Source organism: Anas platyrhynchos, chromosome 3 (genome assembly GCF_047663525.1).
Source record: "Anas platyrhynchos isolate ZD024472 breed Pekin duck chromosome 3, IASCAAS_PekinDuck_T2T, whole genome shotgun sequence".
In the NCBI taxonomy this organism is placed as follows: domain Eukaryota; kingdom Metazoa; phylum Chordata; class Aves; order Anseriformes; family Anatidae; genus Anas; species Anas platyrhynchos.
Window position 1 is genome coordinate 120,974,774 of NC_092589.1, and position 14,841 is coordinate 120,989,614.

Below are 14,841 nucleotides of genomic sequence, written 5' to 3' on the forward strand. Positions count from 1 at the left end.
CAGGGGGTGGGGGCGCAGGGAGGGGGCAGGGGCAGGGATAGGGATAGGGAGAGGGGATACGGGATGGGGGCAGGGGATAAGGGCAGAGGGACAGGGGATGGGGAATAGGGGCAGGGGGCACAGGGAGGGGGCAGGGGAAGGGCAAGGGGGCAGGGGATGGGGACGGGGGATAGGGGCAGGGGGTGTAGAGGGAGGGCAGGGGGCAGGGATATGGGATAGGGGCAGGGGACGGGGGATAGGGGCAGGGGGCACAGGGAGGGGGCGGGGGCAGGGATAGGGGTAGGGGATACGGGATGGGGGCAGGGGGCAGGGGCAGAGGTTTGGGGTAGGGGGCAGGGGATAAGGGCAGAGGGACAGGGGATGGGGAATAGGGGCAGGGGGCACAGGGAGAGGGCAGGGGGCAGGGGCAGGGGGCAGGGGCAGATGGGGGATAGGGCCTGGGGGCAGGGGACACGGGCAGGGATAGGGACACGGGGCAGAGGATGGGGATAGGGGATAGGGATGGGGGCAGGGGATATGGGCAGGGATAGGGGCAGGGGGCACAGCGAGGGGGCAGGGGAAGGGGACAGGGAATAGGGGCAGGGGGTGTACGGAGAGGGCAGGGGGCAGGGGCAGAGGATGGGGGATAGGGCCTGGGGGCAGGGGGCAGGGGCAGGGACGGGGCAGGGGAGGGGGTACAGGGAGGGGGCAAGGAAAGGGCAAGGGGGCAGGGGATGGGGACGGGGGATAGGGGCAGGGGGCATAGGGAGAGGGCAGGGGGCAGGGATACGGGATAGGGGCAGGGGAAGGGGGCAGAGGATGGGCGATAGGGGCAGGGGGCACAGGGAGGGGGCAGGGGCAGGGGGCAGGGGGCAGGGGTCAGGCCCGTCCCGTCCCGTCCCGGCCGCCCCCCGCCAGTCGGTGCAGGCAGCCCCCGTCCCGCCCCCTCCCCCCCCTCCCGCCCCCTCCCGCGCCTTTTCTCCCCCCCCCGGCCGCCTCCTGCCGCGCCAGGCTGTGACGTCACCGGGGCCGGGGCCAAGCCGTGACGTCACCGCTTGCAGCGGCCGGGGCCGTGACGTCACCGCCCGGCCGGGGAAGCCGCGGTGTCAGCGCGGGCCGGGGGCCAGGGCCGTGACCTCAGCGGGGGCGGCCCCGCGGGGTCCCCTCCGGGTCCCCTCCGTGTGCCCGTGGGGCCGTGCCCGTGGGGAGCCCCGCGGGGCCCCGTGGGGCCGGGCCGCGGGGGGGGCACCGGGGCCGGGCGCTGCCCCGGGGACGTGGCAGCGGGCAGGGCGCGGTGCCGGCAGCCTGCCCCCGGGGGGGCCGCGTCCCGGGGCTGCGGGGAGCCCCCCGCGGGAGCCCCCGGCCGGGCCCCGCGCCGCCGCCGCGACCCCCGCGGGGAGCGGGCACGGCCCCCGCCGGGCAGCGCGGCCACCGGGGGCCGGCGGGGCGGTGCGGGGCGGTGCGGGGCGGTGCGGGGCGGTGCGGGAGCCCCGGCCCCGCCGGCTGCCTGCAGCCCTGGCCCCCTGCCCGGCCTCTCCGGCTCTCCCCGTCCCCGTGTCCCAGCCTAACGAGAAGCAGATGTGCGGGCGGCGGCGGGGGGCGGGGGGCAGGCGCGGGGGCCGGCGGCGCGCGGCGGTGCCCGGCGGAGGCCGAGGCGGGCAGGAAGCGGGGGGCCCCGGGGACCCCGTCGGGCGGCAGCGCCGGGGCGGCTCTGGCGGCGAGGGGCTGGCCGAGGGGAGGGGAGGGCAGAGCCGCGCCGAGCCGAGCCGCAGAGCCGGGAGGGACGGAGCCGCGACGGGACGCGCCATGCGCTCCTGAGCCGCGCCGTGCGCCCCCCCCGCCGCGCCCCCCGCCCGCCCAGCATGGCCCCCTGGCTCTGGCCGTGCCTCCTGGCCGCGCAGGCCCTGGCCGCCAACTTCCCCCCCAGGTACAGCCTCTACACCGGGGGGGCCGCCCCGCTCAGCCCGGCCCAGGCCACGGCCCCGCAGGGCCCCGCCGCGGCGCACGGCGGTGCCCGGGCCGCCAGCCGGCACAGGTAGGAGCCGGGACCGCCGGGCGGGACGGGGAGGGAGCCCCCGGGGCGCGGCCCCCGCCCCGCAGCCCTCGGGGGGGCCGGGGAGCGGCAGGACGGCGGCACGGCCAGCACGGGACCCGACGGGGGGGCGTCGACGCGGCCGTGCGGGAAGGATGCTCCCCGGCACCGCGGGGCTGCCCCGTCCCAGGGCACGCTCGGGGATAACGGGGATGAGCCGGGGGGGCGCGGGGCGGGGGCTGCGGCCCGACGGGCGCGGGGAGCGGGGGCGGGGGCGGGCGGGGGCCCGGCCGTGCGCGCCGGGTGCCGGTGCCGGGGGTCCCGGGCGCGCACCCGAGCCGCGTGCCCCGCCGCGGGGTCCCCGTGCCGGGGGGGCGGGTGAGGGGCCCCGACAGCCCCTGCCCGTGCCGTGCCCTGCGGAGGGGGCGGCGGGGGCTCGGCTCGTGCCTGCCCCCGGGTCGGGGCTGGGGCTGCGGGGCCGGCCCCACACCGGAGCTGGGGGTCACCCTCTGGCCACAGCCACAGCGTGGCCGTGCGGGGTGCAGCACGGGACGTGTCCCCCCCAGCCCCACCGCAGCCCCCCGGCAGCCCCAGGGCTCTGGGGCAGGGGCTGGTGGGACCCTGCTCCACGCGGGACCCGGCTGCCGGCGTGGGGCTGCCCGGGAAGGGCGCACGTGGGCTGGGCATCCCCGGCTCACAGAGCGCCGTGGCACAGCCCGGGCTTGGCTGGGCTCCTGCCCGTGGTTTTGGGGACGTAGCAGGGCGTCCCCAGGGGCTGGGGCACAGCGCCCTGTGCCCGTGGCTTGGGGGATGTAGAGCCCATCTCTGTGCTTCGGGGCTGCTGCCTCTGCTTCGAGGGTCACGGCAGGAAGTCCCCATGGACGGGGGGACACGGGGACCCATCCCCATGCCCCGTGGTTTCGGGAGGGCTCCCAGCCTGTCCCCAGGACGTGGATGTGCCCCGATGCAGCCCCAGGATGGGCAGTGGGAGCCAGGGCCCCGCGGGCACCATCAGCCAGGGATGATTGGGCACGGGGGGGAGAGCGGGGGGGCCGGGAAGGGAAGAGAAGGGAAGGGAAGGGGGAAGAGGGGGGGCCGTCAGCGCAGGAATTCCCGGCGGCCCCCGGGGAGGAGCTGGAATCGAGCCGGGGACTGAGGGGAACCAGCCGGGCTGACGGGAACCGGCCGCGGCTCTGCGGGGCCCCCGCACTGCTCAGCTCCACAGCACCGCACGGCACCGCACAGCTCCCCACAGCTCCCCACAGCACAGCACCGCACAGCACCGGGCCGGGGCTGCCGAGGGTCCGCGCCGTGGGGGGCTGCCCGGGGGGGCCGCGCTGTGTGGGGCTGCTCTGGGCTCGGACCATATAAGGCTGGGCTGGGGCGTCCGCGCTGCGTGGGGCCGGGCCGGGGTCCCGCTCCCTGGGGTGGGCTGGGGGGCTGGGGTCCCGCCCCGCAGCCTGGCCACCACACCCCGCACGGAGCAGGGGGGCCCCGCAGCGTGTTCTGGGGGCTGCAGCCCCCGTGGGGCCGGCTGGGGGCCCCGCCCCACACCCTGGGAGAAGCGTGCCCCCCAGGCAGGATCTCGCCATCAGGTCTGGCCGGGCGCCAGGGCTTCATCCCCAGCTCCTGAACTCCAGGCTTGGGGGCACATCAGTGACAGCCTGGGGGTGGCTGGGGGGCACAGACCAGCCTGGCTCCGCAGGGCAGCAGCATGGGGTCAGAGCCCCCCCGTCCCCGCAGCCTGCAGTGCCTCGCAGGACGCATGCGCTCCCCTGGCCGCCCCTTGCACCCATGAGCGGGGTCCCTGTCCCCGTCCCCATCCCTGTCCCCACAGGGCTCGCTGGGTGCGGGTGGCCCCGTGAGGGCTGCGGTCACTCCCCGCGGTGCCACCGGCCCCTTCCGCGGCTCCTGAAAGGGCCCCTCAAAGCGCTCGGGGCTGTGGGGTTGGGCAGAGGTGAAGGGGCTGCGGCGGGGCAGGATCCGGCCCATTAACCCCACAGCACTGGGCCGTGACGGCTGCTACCGGTGGGACCGGCAGGGCAGGCACCTGTGGGGGGGGTTCCCATGGTGGTGCCTGGTCCACGTGGGGGGACACCCGGGGTGTGCCGGGGGCTCCGGTGCGGGGCCCTGACGCCTTCTCCGCAGGAACTGGTGCGCCTACGTGGTGACGCGCAGCGTGAGCTGTGTGGTGGAGGACGGCGTCGAGAGCTTCGTCAAGCCCGACTACCAGCCCTGCGGCTGGGGGCAGCTGCAGTGCCCCCGCGTCCTGACGTGAGTGGGGCCGGGCAGGGCGGGGGCGTGGGACCGGGAGCCGGGGGGCAGCGCCCGGGGCCCCCAGCGGCGCCGCTGTTTACCCTCCCCGGGACGTGTTTACTTTTCTGCAAGAGCCGCGGTCTCAGCGGCTCGTGGCCGGCGCCTGACCTGCCCCGACCCGGCTTTTACAGCGGCGCCGCTGTCCCCCCCCGGCCAACTGCCCCTCAGCATCGGGGCCAGTGACCCCCACGCCGCCTGGGGGTCGGTTTGGGGACCAGGGGCTCTGCCCAGGGCCCGTGTCCGGCACTGGGGCAGCCACAGAGCAGAGCGCTGGGTGCCGTGGCGGTGCCAGCCCCGTCCTGGGGGGCCGGCAGGATGCGCAGGGGCCGCCCCCCGGAGGTCAGCGAGCGTGGCCACGGCCAGCCCAGTTGTGCAAGAGCCTGGTGCGGCCGCGCCGCCTGGGCCAGCCCGCAGCCTGTGTTTGGTTTTCCTCCCCGAGCCTCTTCCTGCAGCGCCTGTGGGCAGGGACCGGCGCGGAGGCTGGGGGGGAGGAGGGGCGGCAGGGACCAGGACCCCCCCTCCCCATCAGTAGCGTCCCCTCTGCCCGCAGGTACCGCAGCTTCCTGCGGCCCCGCTACAAGGTGGCCCACAAGACGGTGTCGGACCTGGAGTGGCGCTGCTGCCAGGGCTACTCGGGGGAGGACTGCTCCGAGGGGCCGGCAGCGGGGCCCTCCCTCACCACCACCCGCCCGCGGCCCCGGCCCGGCCGCCCCACGCTCTCCGGCTTCGGCAACACGCTCAGCGGCCTGGGGGGGGAAGGCAGCGCCGGGGGGGGCCGGGGCAGCACTGCCCCGCGGAGCCCGGAGCCCGCCGGCGGTGGGGAGGCGGAGAAGGTGCAGCAGCTGGAGGAGAAGGTGCGGCGGCTGAGCAAGCAGCTGGAGGAGCTGCAGGCCTCGGTGCAGGAGGGCCAGGAGAAGCTGCTGCAGGACCTGCGTAAGGTGGCCGAGGGCGGCCCAAATGGCAAGCACCAACCCGCCGACGCTGCGCCCCCCGACGTGCGGGAGACGCTCAGCCACATCCAGCAGCACCTGGAGCGCCTGGACGACCGCATCCGCAGCCAGGAGCTGGAGCGGGAGCGGGATGGCTTCGGGGGGAGCACGGCCCCGGAGGGGGGCCTGGCGGGGGCCGCGCTGCTGCGCGAGCTGGAGCAGCGGGTGCAGGATTCCTGCGGCGCCTGCCTGGCCGGCACCGAGGGGCTGCGGCGGCAGCAGGCGGAGGACCGGGAGCGCATGAGGGCGCTGGAGAAGCTGGTGGGCTCGGTGGACCAGCGCAACCGGGAGGCGGTGGAGACTGTGCAGCGGCACGTCAGCAGCCTGAGCACCCGCCTGGCCCCCGCCGCGCCGCCCGACGAGCTGCGCCGGCGCGTGGCCGAGCTGGAGCGGCGGATGGACGGGCTGGAGGGGTCGCGCGGCACGGTGCTTGGGCCGGGGCCGGGGCCGGTGCTGGCCCGGCGGCTGTCAGAGCTGGAGGGGCGGCTGAACGCCACGCGGGCCGGCCCCGGGCCCCCTGACACCGAGGGGCTGCGGGGCCACATGGCCAACCTGAGCCGGGCGCTGGAGGGGCTGGCGGAGAGTGGGGCGCAGCGCGGCGCCCGCCTGGCCGAGCTGGAGGGGGTCCTGGCGCGCTGCGGGCGGCCCTGCCCGGAGCCCACTGCCGATGGCCGGGACGGCTCCGCGCTCAGCCAGCTGGAGCGGCGCGTGGAGGACAACGAGGCGCAGCTCCGCACCCTCAGCTCCGGCCTTCGGCAGCTGGGGGCCGGCGGGGCCGGGCCAGGCAGCTCGCTGCAGGCGCTGCGGGAGCTGGTGGGGGAGCAGGGCGAGACGCTGGAGCGGCTGGCGGGGCGGCTGGGGCAGCTGGAGGCAGGGGGGAGCTCCGGTGGGCAGACGCTGGAGGACACCCGCAGGGACCTGGAGCAGCTCCACAACCGGACGGGCGCCCGGCTGGGGCAGCTGGAGGCCGAGCTGCGGGGGCTGAGCGCCACCGGTGCCTGCGCCCAGCCCTGCTCCCCGCTGCGGGAGGAGCTGGAGCGGCTGCGGGAGGAGGTGGGCGCCTGCACCAACGCCTGCAGCCCGCCCGCACCCGACCCCACGGCAGCCGAGGAGGAGGAGCCGCTGGAGGGGTTCAGCGTCTTCGGAGGAACGACGCCCTGGGAGCTGCAGACGCTGCAGGGCGAGCTGTCGGAGGCGCTGCTCTTCTTCGGCTTGCTCAACACCACGGTGCAGGACCTGCAGGACGCCGTGGACCAGCACGACGCCAGCCTGCGCGAGCTGGGTGCCGTGAAGGATCGCCTGGCCGCGGAGCTCGACCGGGTGCAGGCGGAGGTCGCCGAGCGCGCAGCCGAGAGCGAGGAGCGGCTGGAGGGGCTGGTGCGGGACCTGGTGCGCGCGGGCCCCGCGGGCTGCCCGGCCGGCCTGGAGCCCAGGGTGGCCAAGCTGGAGGGCGTCTGCGAGCAGCTGGAGGTTGTGTCGGGGGGGCTGCGTGGTGTCCGCGAGGGGCTGGGCCGGCACGTGGCGGGGCTGTGGAACGCCCTGCGGGAGCTGAACGGCACAGCCCGAACCCACAGCGCCCTGCTGGAGAAGGCGATGCAGCTCCCGGCGCGCCTGGGTGCCCTCAACGCCAGCTTCCAGCAGCACCGCGCCGAGATGCTCAACCTCACCAGCAGGGACCTGACCGGTGCGCGGCGACTGGGGGGGCAGGGACGGGGAGAGAGGGAATGGGGATGGGGAGAAGGGGGCATGGGGTTGGGGAGAGAGGGCAGGGGGATGGGGAGAAGGGGGCAGGGGTAAAAGGGCATGTGGGAATGGGGCATGAGTGTACAGAGGATGGGGGTGCAGGAGGTGGGGATGGGGGAACAAGGGGCAATGTCTGAAGACAGAGCACGGGGACAATCGCAGTGCCATGAGGTGTGAGGGTGTGGGGACGCCAGGTCCCAGGGCTTTCAGCTTTGGGGGTGTGGGGTATGGGGGTGAGGGGGTGCAGGACCCCCGGCTGCAGGCTCTGGGCTGGGATGCATGGGGGACATGGGGACCCAAGTGGTGGGGGCAAGAGGCTTGGTGCATGGGGACATGGGGGCCTCAAGTCACGGGGGTGTTGGGCTGTGGGGTGAGGGATGGGGCTCTAACTCCCCCCACCTTCCCTCAGGCCCTCCTGGGCCCCCTGGACCTGAAGGCCCCATGGGGAAGACGGGCCCCCCTGGCCCCTCTGGGCCTCCTGGCAAGGACGGAGAACAAGGCCCCGTGGGCCCCCCAGGTAAGGAGCAGCCCCCGTGCCCCGGCAGCCTCCAGCAGTGGGGCCGTGCCTGCCCGGTGCTGGCTCGTGCCGCCTGCCCACCCCACCCCACCCCACAGCACCCTCCTGTCCCTTCCCTTTCAGGTCTGCAAGGAGAAAGAGGTAGGGCTGGGGTGTGGGGGGTACGAGGGGCTGGGATGAGGGGGCTGCGGGGTGGGGGGGTGCAGGGCGGGGGGGCACAGTGGGGAGGGGGAGCTGGTGACGGAGGTGGAGGGGCTGGGGACGTGGGGCATGGGTGCAGTCAGGGGTGGGAGTTCAGGGGCCTGGGGGGGCCATGGGGGCACCGTCCTGACACCGTCCCCAGGTGCTGTGGGGGAGCCGGGCTCCGTGCCCCACATCGCCTTCTCGGCCTCCCTGAGCACGCAGCGCACGGAGCCGGGCACCGTCCCCTTCGACCAGGTCCTGCTCAACGACGGCGGCGCCTACGACCCCGAGACGGGTGAGTGCCGGCCCCGCGCCTGGCCATATGGGGGGGGATGGGGGCTGTGGAGGGGGGGGGGGCTGTGGTCATGGGTGAAACGTGGGCCTGGGGTGCAAGAAGGGTGGGGGTGTCCTCAGGGGCACAGCGATGGCTTTGGGGTGAAGCTGGGCAACCCAGGGGCTGCGGGGAGCGTGGGGTACGGCGGGGTGCCTTGGGGACACGGTGGTGGCCACGGGGGGTGGGGAGGGGGGGGCTGAGCTGGGGGCACTGCGGGGGCTGGGGGTCGCCGTGCGCTGACACCGCTGCTGCAGGCACCTTCACGGCTCCCCTGAGCGGCCGCTACCTGGTGAGCGTGGTGCTGACGGGGCACAAGGGCGACAAGCTGGAGGCGGTGCTGTCCCGCTCCAACCAGGGCATCGCGCGCCTGGACTCGGCCGGGTACCAGCCCGAGGGGCTGGAGAACCAGCCCGTGGCCGAGCACCAGCCCAGCCCCGGCTCGCTGGGGGTCTTCAGCCTCATCCTGCCGCTGGAGGCGGGGGAGACGCTCTGCGTCGACCTGGTGGCCGGGCGCCTGGCACACGCCCCCGACGAGCCCCTCACCGTCTTCAGCGGCGCCCTGCTCTACGACGCCAACGGCCCCTAGTCGCCCCCCCTCACACCCACCCCTCGCCGCCCCATGGCTCCTGGACCCCCCCCACGTCCCCCTGCACCCACGCGGGGCCCCCCACCCCCCACCCCCCCCCACTCCCCGTTATTTATCAGCACCCCCCCACCCTCGCTCCCCCGCCGCCACGCGTCCCTCACCCCCTGCCCTGCCCCCCCCACGCCGCCCCGCGCCCCCCCCTCAATAAAGATGCGGCACCGGGTTTTGTACCCATGGCTCCCGCCTCCTTCCTGCCCCCCACGCGCTTTATTGCCCCCCATGGGCTGGGGGCAGCCCCCGGGCACTGCCCTGGTCCCGGCAGCGCCGCAGCGGGGGCGTGGGGGGTGCCCAGGCTGGGGGTCCGGCTGCCATCAGAAATCCTCATCCCACCCCGAGAGCTCGTCCATTGCCGGCGTCCGGTCGACCGAGAACCGCTTGAAGTTGGTGTAGGGAGGGCCCTGGGGGGGCGGGGGTCAGTGCTGGGCCCTCCTCCCCCCGCCCCGCGCCCCCCACCCCAAGGCCCGGCCCCACCTGCTTGATGAGCCACAGGGTGGGCGCCTCCAGCTGCTGCAGGGCGAGCTTCTTCCACTTGAGGGTCCCAAACCACCTGGGGGGGGGGGGTGCTACAGGAGGGGCCGGGGGGCAGCACAGCCCCCCCCCCACCTGCACCCCCCTCACCTGTGCTTCTTGATGCCGCGGATGCCGGTGGCCGTGTTCCCCAGGCGCTGCCCCGGACGGCGCCTGCAAAAGGGCCGGGGATGGGGCAGGGGGCACAGGTTGGGGCTCCCCAGGGCACCCCCACCCACAGGGCTGCCCCCCCCGGGACCCCCGCACAGACCTGCAGAGCTTTGCAACGAGGGAGCAGGCGGCCTCGCTGAGGAAAGCAGGGAAGGAGAAGACGCCGTCCAGGATGCGGCTGTAAATCTTCTGGGGGTCAGCGCTGTGGAAGGGGGGCCTGCGGGGCACGGGGGCGTCAGGCCTGGCCGTGGGGGGGGGGTGGGCTCAGCCCCGGGGTGTGCTCACCTGCCCACCAGCATCTCGAAGATGAGGATGCCCAGCATCCAGAAGTCAACCGCGAAGTCGTGGCCCTCGTGGCGCAGCATCTCGGGCGCCAGGTACTCGGGTGTCCCGCAGAAGGAGTAGGTCTTCTCCCCGCGCTCCAGCTCCTTGGCGAAGCCAAAGTCCACCTGCGGTGCAGGAGCTCTCAGCCAGCCCCACGCCCGCAGGGACCCCCAGCGCCCTCCCTGCTGCCCCCCCCACGGCACCGGGCACGGTGCCGACACCCCCATCCCCCCGGTACCAGCTTGACGTAGCCCTGCTTGTCCAGCATCAGGTTCTCGGGCTTCAGGTCACGGTAGACGATGCCGTGGCTGTGCAGGTACTCCAGGCCCTCCACCACGCAGGCGGAGCAGAACATGGCCAGTGGCTCCTCGAAGTAGCGCCTGCAGGGCAGGGTTCTGTGCTCGGCACAGCGCAGTGCGGCACGGCACAGCATGGCACGGCACGGCACGGTATGGCGCAATGCAGTGCTTCATGGCACAACATGGCACAGCATGGCACGGCACCACACGGCACCACACAAGCCAGCACGGCATAGCGCAGCACAGCACGGCACTGCACGGCACTGCACGGCACTGCACGGCACTGCACAGCACATCCCTGCCCACCCCAAGCCCGTGCCCCCCAGCCCCGTACACCTCGCGCAGCTTGGTCCACAGCTCGCCACCCTGGCAGAACTCCAGCAGCAGGTAGACGTGCTGCCTGTCCCGGAAGGTGCCAAAAAACCTGCGGGCAGCAAGGGTCAGCGGGGCCTCGGCGTGGCGCTGAGCCCGGCCCCACACTGCCGGCCCCGCTCACCCCACGATGAAGGGGCAGCGGCTCTGGGCCAGCACCCGGCGCTCCGTGCGCACGTGCTCCTGCTGCTGTGTGCGCACCACCCAGTCCTTGCGGATCCGCTTCAGCGCAAAGAGCCGCTCGCGGCACCGCACCTGTGGGACAGGGGTGGACGTGGGTGCCAGGACGGGGACGGGGTCAGCAGGGGGTGCCCGCAGGCCAGGCGTGGCTCTCACCAGCTCGACCCTGCCGAAGCCGCCGGTGCCCAGCACGACGCGCTGCCCCTGCTTCTGCCCCTCCTCGTAGCGCACGGCCACCAGGTCCTCCAGCCGCACTGCCGGGGACAGCTGCCGCAGGCTCGGGGACCCCCAGCCCCTGCGGGGGGAACCACGGCGATGCAGCGCCAGCACCAGCAGCCGCCCACCCCTGTCCCTGTCCCAGTGCCATGCCCAGCCCTGTCCCCGTTCCCACAGACACCCCCATCCCTGTGCCCACCCCCATCCCCGTCCCACACTGACCGCCTGGGGTCCGCTGGGGCCGGCACCTCTGTCGCAGCCGCGTTTCTGCAGGGAGAAGCAGCCCTGGCTCAGCCCGCAGCCCCACAGCCTGTCTGGGACGGGCACGGCATGGCAGGACCCCACAGGGACCCGGGGCCGTGCATGAGGCCAGGACAGGACTGTGGGGGGGTCCATGGGGGGACCCTCCCCACCCCCCGGCAGATCGCCCAAAGCTGCCTGGCTGTGGGGCTGGGCACCCTGCTGGGGTGGCCCTGCTGTGTGTGGGGGAAACAGGGACACCCAGGGGTGCCCCCAGCCCCAGCCAGCCTGGGGGGCTGGGACTCTGGACACCTCCCATGGGGCCACACGTGGTGCCATGGTGAGCACGCGCCGGGGCCGTGCCACGGGGCTCGGCAGGAGCAGGATGGTGCCTGGGCCTGGCGGTGCTCCTGGGGCAGAGTCCAGGACCCGCTGCTGGCGCCACGTCACCGCTGCCGTCCCTGCCGGGCGCCCAGCACCCACCCAGCCAGCACCCACGTGGGGACCCCGCAGGGCCACGGACACTCACGCATCTGAGTCGTGCCTGGGGCAGAAGGGGATGATCTCCAGGAAGTCCCTGTGGGGCAGAGGAGGTGTCAGTGGGGCAGGCAGGCCCCGGCCGTGTGCCCACGGGGACGGGCTGCAGGACACGGGGACACCCACTCCTTGGCCACCGTGATGCAGGTGACGTGTCCCTGCGCCTGGCACGACGCTGTCCGGCGGATGTTCCTGCACGGAGAGCCCGGTGGTCATGGAGGAGGAGAGGGGCGTACGCGGAGGAGCGTGTGTGAGCTCCATGTGCACACGAGCAGCTGTGCGGGCACACGCACAGGGCGCAGACGAGCCACCCGCAGCCCCAGGGCACCTACTCCAGCAGCGAGAGCTCCCCGAAGTGCTCGCCGGCACCCAGCACACGCAGCAGCTTCTCCTGCCCGTCCACCCGCCGGCTCACCCGCACCTGCGAGGGGACGTGGGGCCAGGCTGAGTGGGATGGGGGGCACGGCCCTGCCCCGCGGCACTGCACCCACCTGCCCCTTCAGGATGATGTAGAAGCTCTCCCCCTCGTCCCCCTCGCGGATGATGACGTGGCCGGGTGCGAAGGAGCACTGCGGGCACAGACGGAGTGCTCGGGGCTGCACTGGGCAGGGGACCCCTTCCCACAGCCCCCCCCCCGTGCACACACTTCCTCCATGGCGTCAAGCAGCTTGGAGAGGTGGCTGTGGGACAGGTCCTGCAGCCAGTGCACCCTGTGAAGAGAGGTGGCTGGGCCCGGGGCTGCTGCAGCCCTGCCTGCGTCCTGCGCCCTGCATCCCGCACCCTGCGCCCTGCACCCTGCGCCCTGCACCCTGCGCCCTGCATCCCGCACCCTGCGTCCTCCCCGAGCTCCGGAGCCCAGCACAGCCACAGGCAGGACAGGGCTGGGGCTGTGTGAGGATGATGACAGGAACAGGGACGGTGACGAGGCTGGGGACGAGGCTGGGGATGTGGACTGGGACTGGGCTGGGGTGGGAATGGAGATGGGACGGGGATCAGACGGGGTGGGGATGGGCCTGGTGACGGTGACAAGGCCAGGGCTGTGCAGTGGCTCTGCCAGGGGTGATGAGAGGGGACGGCACCTCGAGGCTCAGGGCTGGCCGTGGGGCTGGGGGTATCACGGAGGGGCAGGGGGCACGCGCCCCACTCACGTTCGCAGGGAGTCCAGGACCTTGGCCCGCCGCTGCTTGGCGCTGCTGGTGGTGATGGCGCGGTACCGCTGCCGGTCAATGGCCCAGAGGCGCACGGAGCTGAGCGCTGGGGCACAACAGGGGTCAGGGGGGACCGGGGATGGGGGGGGGGGACAGAACGGGGGGCTTGGCCCTTACCCTGCACGGTGGCAGTGCGCTTGCAGTGGTACAGGATGGCCAGCTCCCCGAAGACATCACCCGGCCCCAGCGTGCGGAGCTGCCGGCCCCGCTGCGTCACGCTCAGCTGCCCCTCTGCAGGGAGGTGGCACAGGGCAGGCGGCCTCGCACGTGCACCAACACACGCGTGGGCAGGTGCACGCACACACAGGCAGCCTCACACATGCACCCCACACATGTGTCACGGCCCCAGCATCGAGTGCACGCACAGCTGGTGTGCACGGGCACGTGTGGCCCCTCAGGGGCAGCACAGCCCCACGTGTGCACGCACAGGGCACTGGTGCCCAGGGCAGGTGCAGCACCCCCAGATGCGTGCCCCCATGCGTGCACACCCCAACGGGCACGTGCACACCCAGCCCGCGCCCCGTGCCCGCTCCCACCTGCCACGATGTACATGGCGTCGCCCTCGTCGCCCTCGGCCAGCACCGTGTCCCCGGGGCCGTGCTGAACGGGGACGAAGCTCTGGGCCAGCGCCTCGGGGCAGCCCTCGCCCAGGCGCCGCAGGAAGTCGCTGCGTCCCATGGCCTCCGCGATCAGGCTGAGGTCCCTGGGGACAGGGGGACACGGGGACAGCGGTGGGGCAGCCCCGGCCCTCGTGCACCCCCTCTGCCCCTCCTGAGGTACCTCTGTGACAGGGCACTACTGGGCAGCTGGAGCAGGGCGTCGCTGGCGAGGGGCTCGGGGACGATGGCGGTGCCCCGCCGGTGCGGCTGGCCCAGGGGTGGCTCCGTGTCCGGCAGCGCCCTGGCATCGCCCGTGCCCCTCGCCACGCGCTGCAGGAAGTCGCGCTCCTCCTGCAGCCGCAGCTCCCGCAGCTGCCGCTCCATCCCGCACCGCTGCCGTGCCTGGGGGGGGGGGGGACACAGTGTTGGCATGGGGCTGCCCAGGACCACGGGGAGAAGGAAGAGGCTCCCTCAGCACGGGGCAGGGCCGCACACCGCAATGCCCAGGTGGAGACAACCCAACACAGCTGGGTGCGATGTGGCTGCGGACGCCTGGCACCAGCAGTGCCCACAGCACCCCCACCATACCCAGACCCCCACCCCCAGCCCATGCACCCTGGCCAGGCCCCGCAGCCGCACGGTGCTGCGCCCGGCACGCCCTGCCCGAGCAAAGGTTGCAGCACCGAGACGGGGCCGGGACAGGGCTCAGCGCCCCCCTCCACCCCCCCCCCACCACACATGGCCACTGCTCCCACACGCACACCCGGCCCCGGGACGTGGCCACTGACCGGGGCTGGCCCCGTGCCCCGCCACGCGCACGGCCCCTACCTGTGCCACGCACCCTGCTGCGCCCGCCCCTACCTGCGAGGCCGCTGCACCCAGCCCCGTGACACATTAACCTGCCCGCGGCGCTCCCCGAGGCACGTGCCGAGCTGCGCCCTGCATGCAGCACCTGGCCCAAACCCACCGGGCACCTGGCATGCACCCAGCCTGCACCCAGCCTGCGGCACCCTGCACCACCATGCACCCAGACTGCACCCAGCAACCTGCACCTGACATGCACCCGACGTGCACCCACCCTGCACCCACGCTGCACCTGATGTGCACCTGGCCTGCGCCCACCCTGCACCCAGCTTGCACCCACGATTTAGCCATGCACCCAGCCTGCACCAACAACCTGCACCTGACATGCACCCGACGTGCACCTGGCGTGCGCCCACCATGCACCCAGCTTGCACCCACGATGCACCCACAATGCACCCACCCCGCACCCACCCCGTGCCCCCTGCGGGGCCGTGCAGGTGCGGGTGCCGGTTGTGCGCGTGCACGAGGTGTGCACGTGCACGAGGTGTGCCCGCCCGGCACGCGAGCGGCGCGTGCCCGCGCACCCGCTGGGGGGAGGGGGGAGGGGGGGGAGGGAGCTTCCCGCGCGCTCCCGGCACGGGCACC

The 14,841-nt window shown here is 74.3% G+C and overlaps 2 protein-coding genes across 3 annotated transcripts; one reads left to right on the forward strand and one right to left on the reverse strand.

Moving 5' to 3' along the window:
* The first annotated feature begins 1,574 nt into the window (after positions 1–1,574).
* EMILIN1 (elastin microfibril interfacer 1) lies at positions 1,575–8,909 on the forward strand. Its single transcript, XM_072036685.1, has 7 exons — positions 1,575–2,014; positions 4,160–4,285; positions 4,878–7,000; positions 7,469–7,576; positions 7,700–7,717; positions 7,920–8,054; positions 8,348–8,909. The coding sequence occupies exons 1-7, from the start codon at positions 1,842–1,844 to the stop codon at positions 8,677–8,679; spliced, it is 3,015 nt and encodes a 1,004-aa protein (XP_071892786.1). The 5' UTR covers positions 1,575–1,841; the 3' UTR covers positions 8,680–8,909.
* An 18-nt stretch (positions 8,910–8,927) lies between these two features.
* Positions 8,928–14,780, reverse strand: LOC119715391 (cGMP-dependent protein kinase 1-like). 2 transcript variants are annotated; one of them, XM_072036687.1, is made up of 20 exons: positions 14,668–14,780; positions 13,574–13,794; positions 13,330–13,496; positions 12,911–13,024; positions 12,734–12,839; positions 12,232–12,295; positions 12,077–12,154; positions 11,918–12,006; positions 11,712–11,777; positions 11,578–11,625; positions 11,031–11,075; positions 10,749–10,887; positions 10,537–10,667; positions 10,375–10,464; positions 9,980–10,121; positions 9,703–9,866; positions 9,518–9,634; positions 9,358–9,420; positions 9,211–9,286; positions 8,928–9,137 (listed from the first exon to the last, which is right to left on the reverse strand). In XM_072036687.1, the coding sequence occupies exons 2-20, from the start codon at positions 13,774–13,776 to the stop codon at positions 9,051–9,053; spliced, it is 1,989 nt and encodes a 662-aa protein (XP_071892788.1). In that variant the 5' UTR covers positions 13,777–13,794; positions 14,668–14,780; the 3' UTR covers positions 8,928–9,050. The 2 variants fall into 2 exon arrangements, with proteins under 2 accessions (XP_071892788.1, XP_071892787.1); XM_072036686.1 differs by lacking the exon at positions 14,668–14,780 and adding an exon at positions 14,221–14,530.
* Between the last annotated feature and the right edge of the window lie 61 nt (positions 14,781–14,841).

Excerpts from the sequence above, each read along its gene's own strand:
- EMILIN1 (XM_072036685.1), top strand. The coding sequence starts at position 1,842 with ATGGCCCCCTGGCTCTGGCCGTGCCTCCTGGCCGCGCAGGCCCTGGCC. Across the intron at positions 2,015-4,159 it reads CGGGCCGCCAGCCGGCACAG|GAACTGGTGCGCCTACGTGG; the intron begins GTAGGAGCCGGG and ends CCTTCTCCGCAG. Across the intron at positions 4,286-4,877 it reads CAGTGCCCCCGCGTCCTGAC|GTACCGCAGCTTCCTGCGGC; the intron begins GTGAGTGGGGCC and ends CTCTGCCCGCAG.
- LOC119715391 (XM_072036687.1), bottom strand. The coding sequence starts at position 13,776 with ATGGAGCGGCAGCTGCGGGAGCTGCGGCTGCAGGAGGAGCGCGACTTC. Across the intron at positions 12,296-12,733 it reads GTCCTGGACTCCCTGCGAAC|GGTGCACTGGCTGCAGGACC; the intron begins GTGAGTGGGGCG and ends CTCTCTTCACAG. Across the intron at positions 9,421-9,517 it reads CTCGTTGCAAAGCTCTGCAG|GCGCCGTCCGGGGCAGCGCC; the intron begins GTCTGTGCGGGG and ends GCCCTTTTGCAG.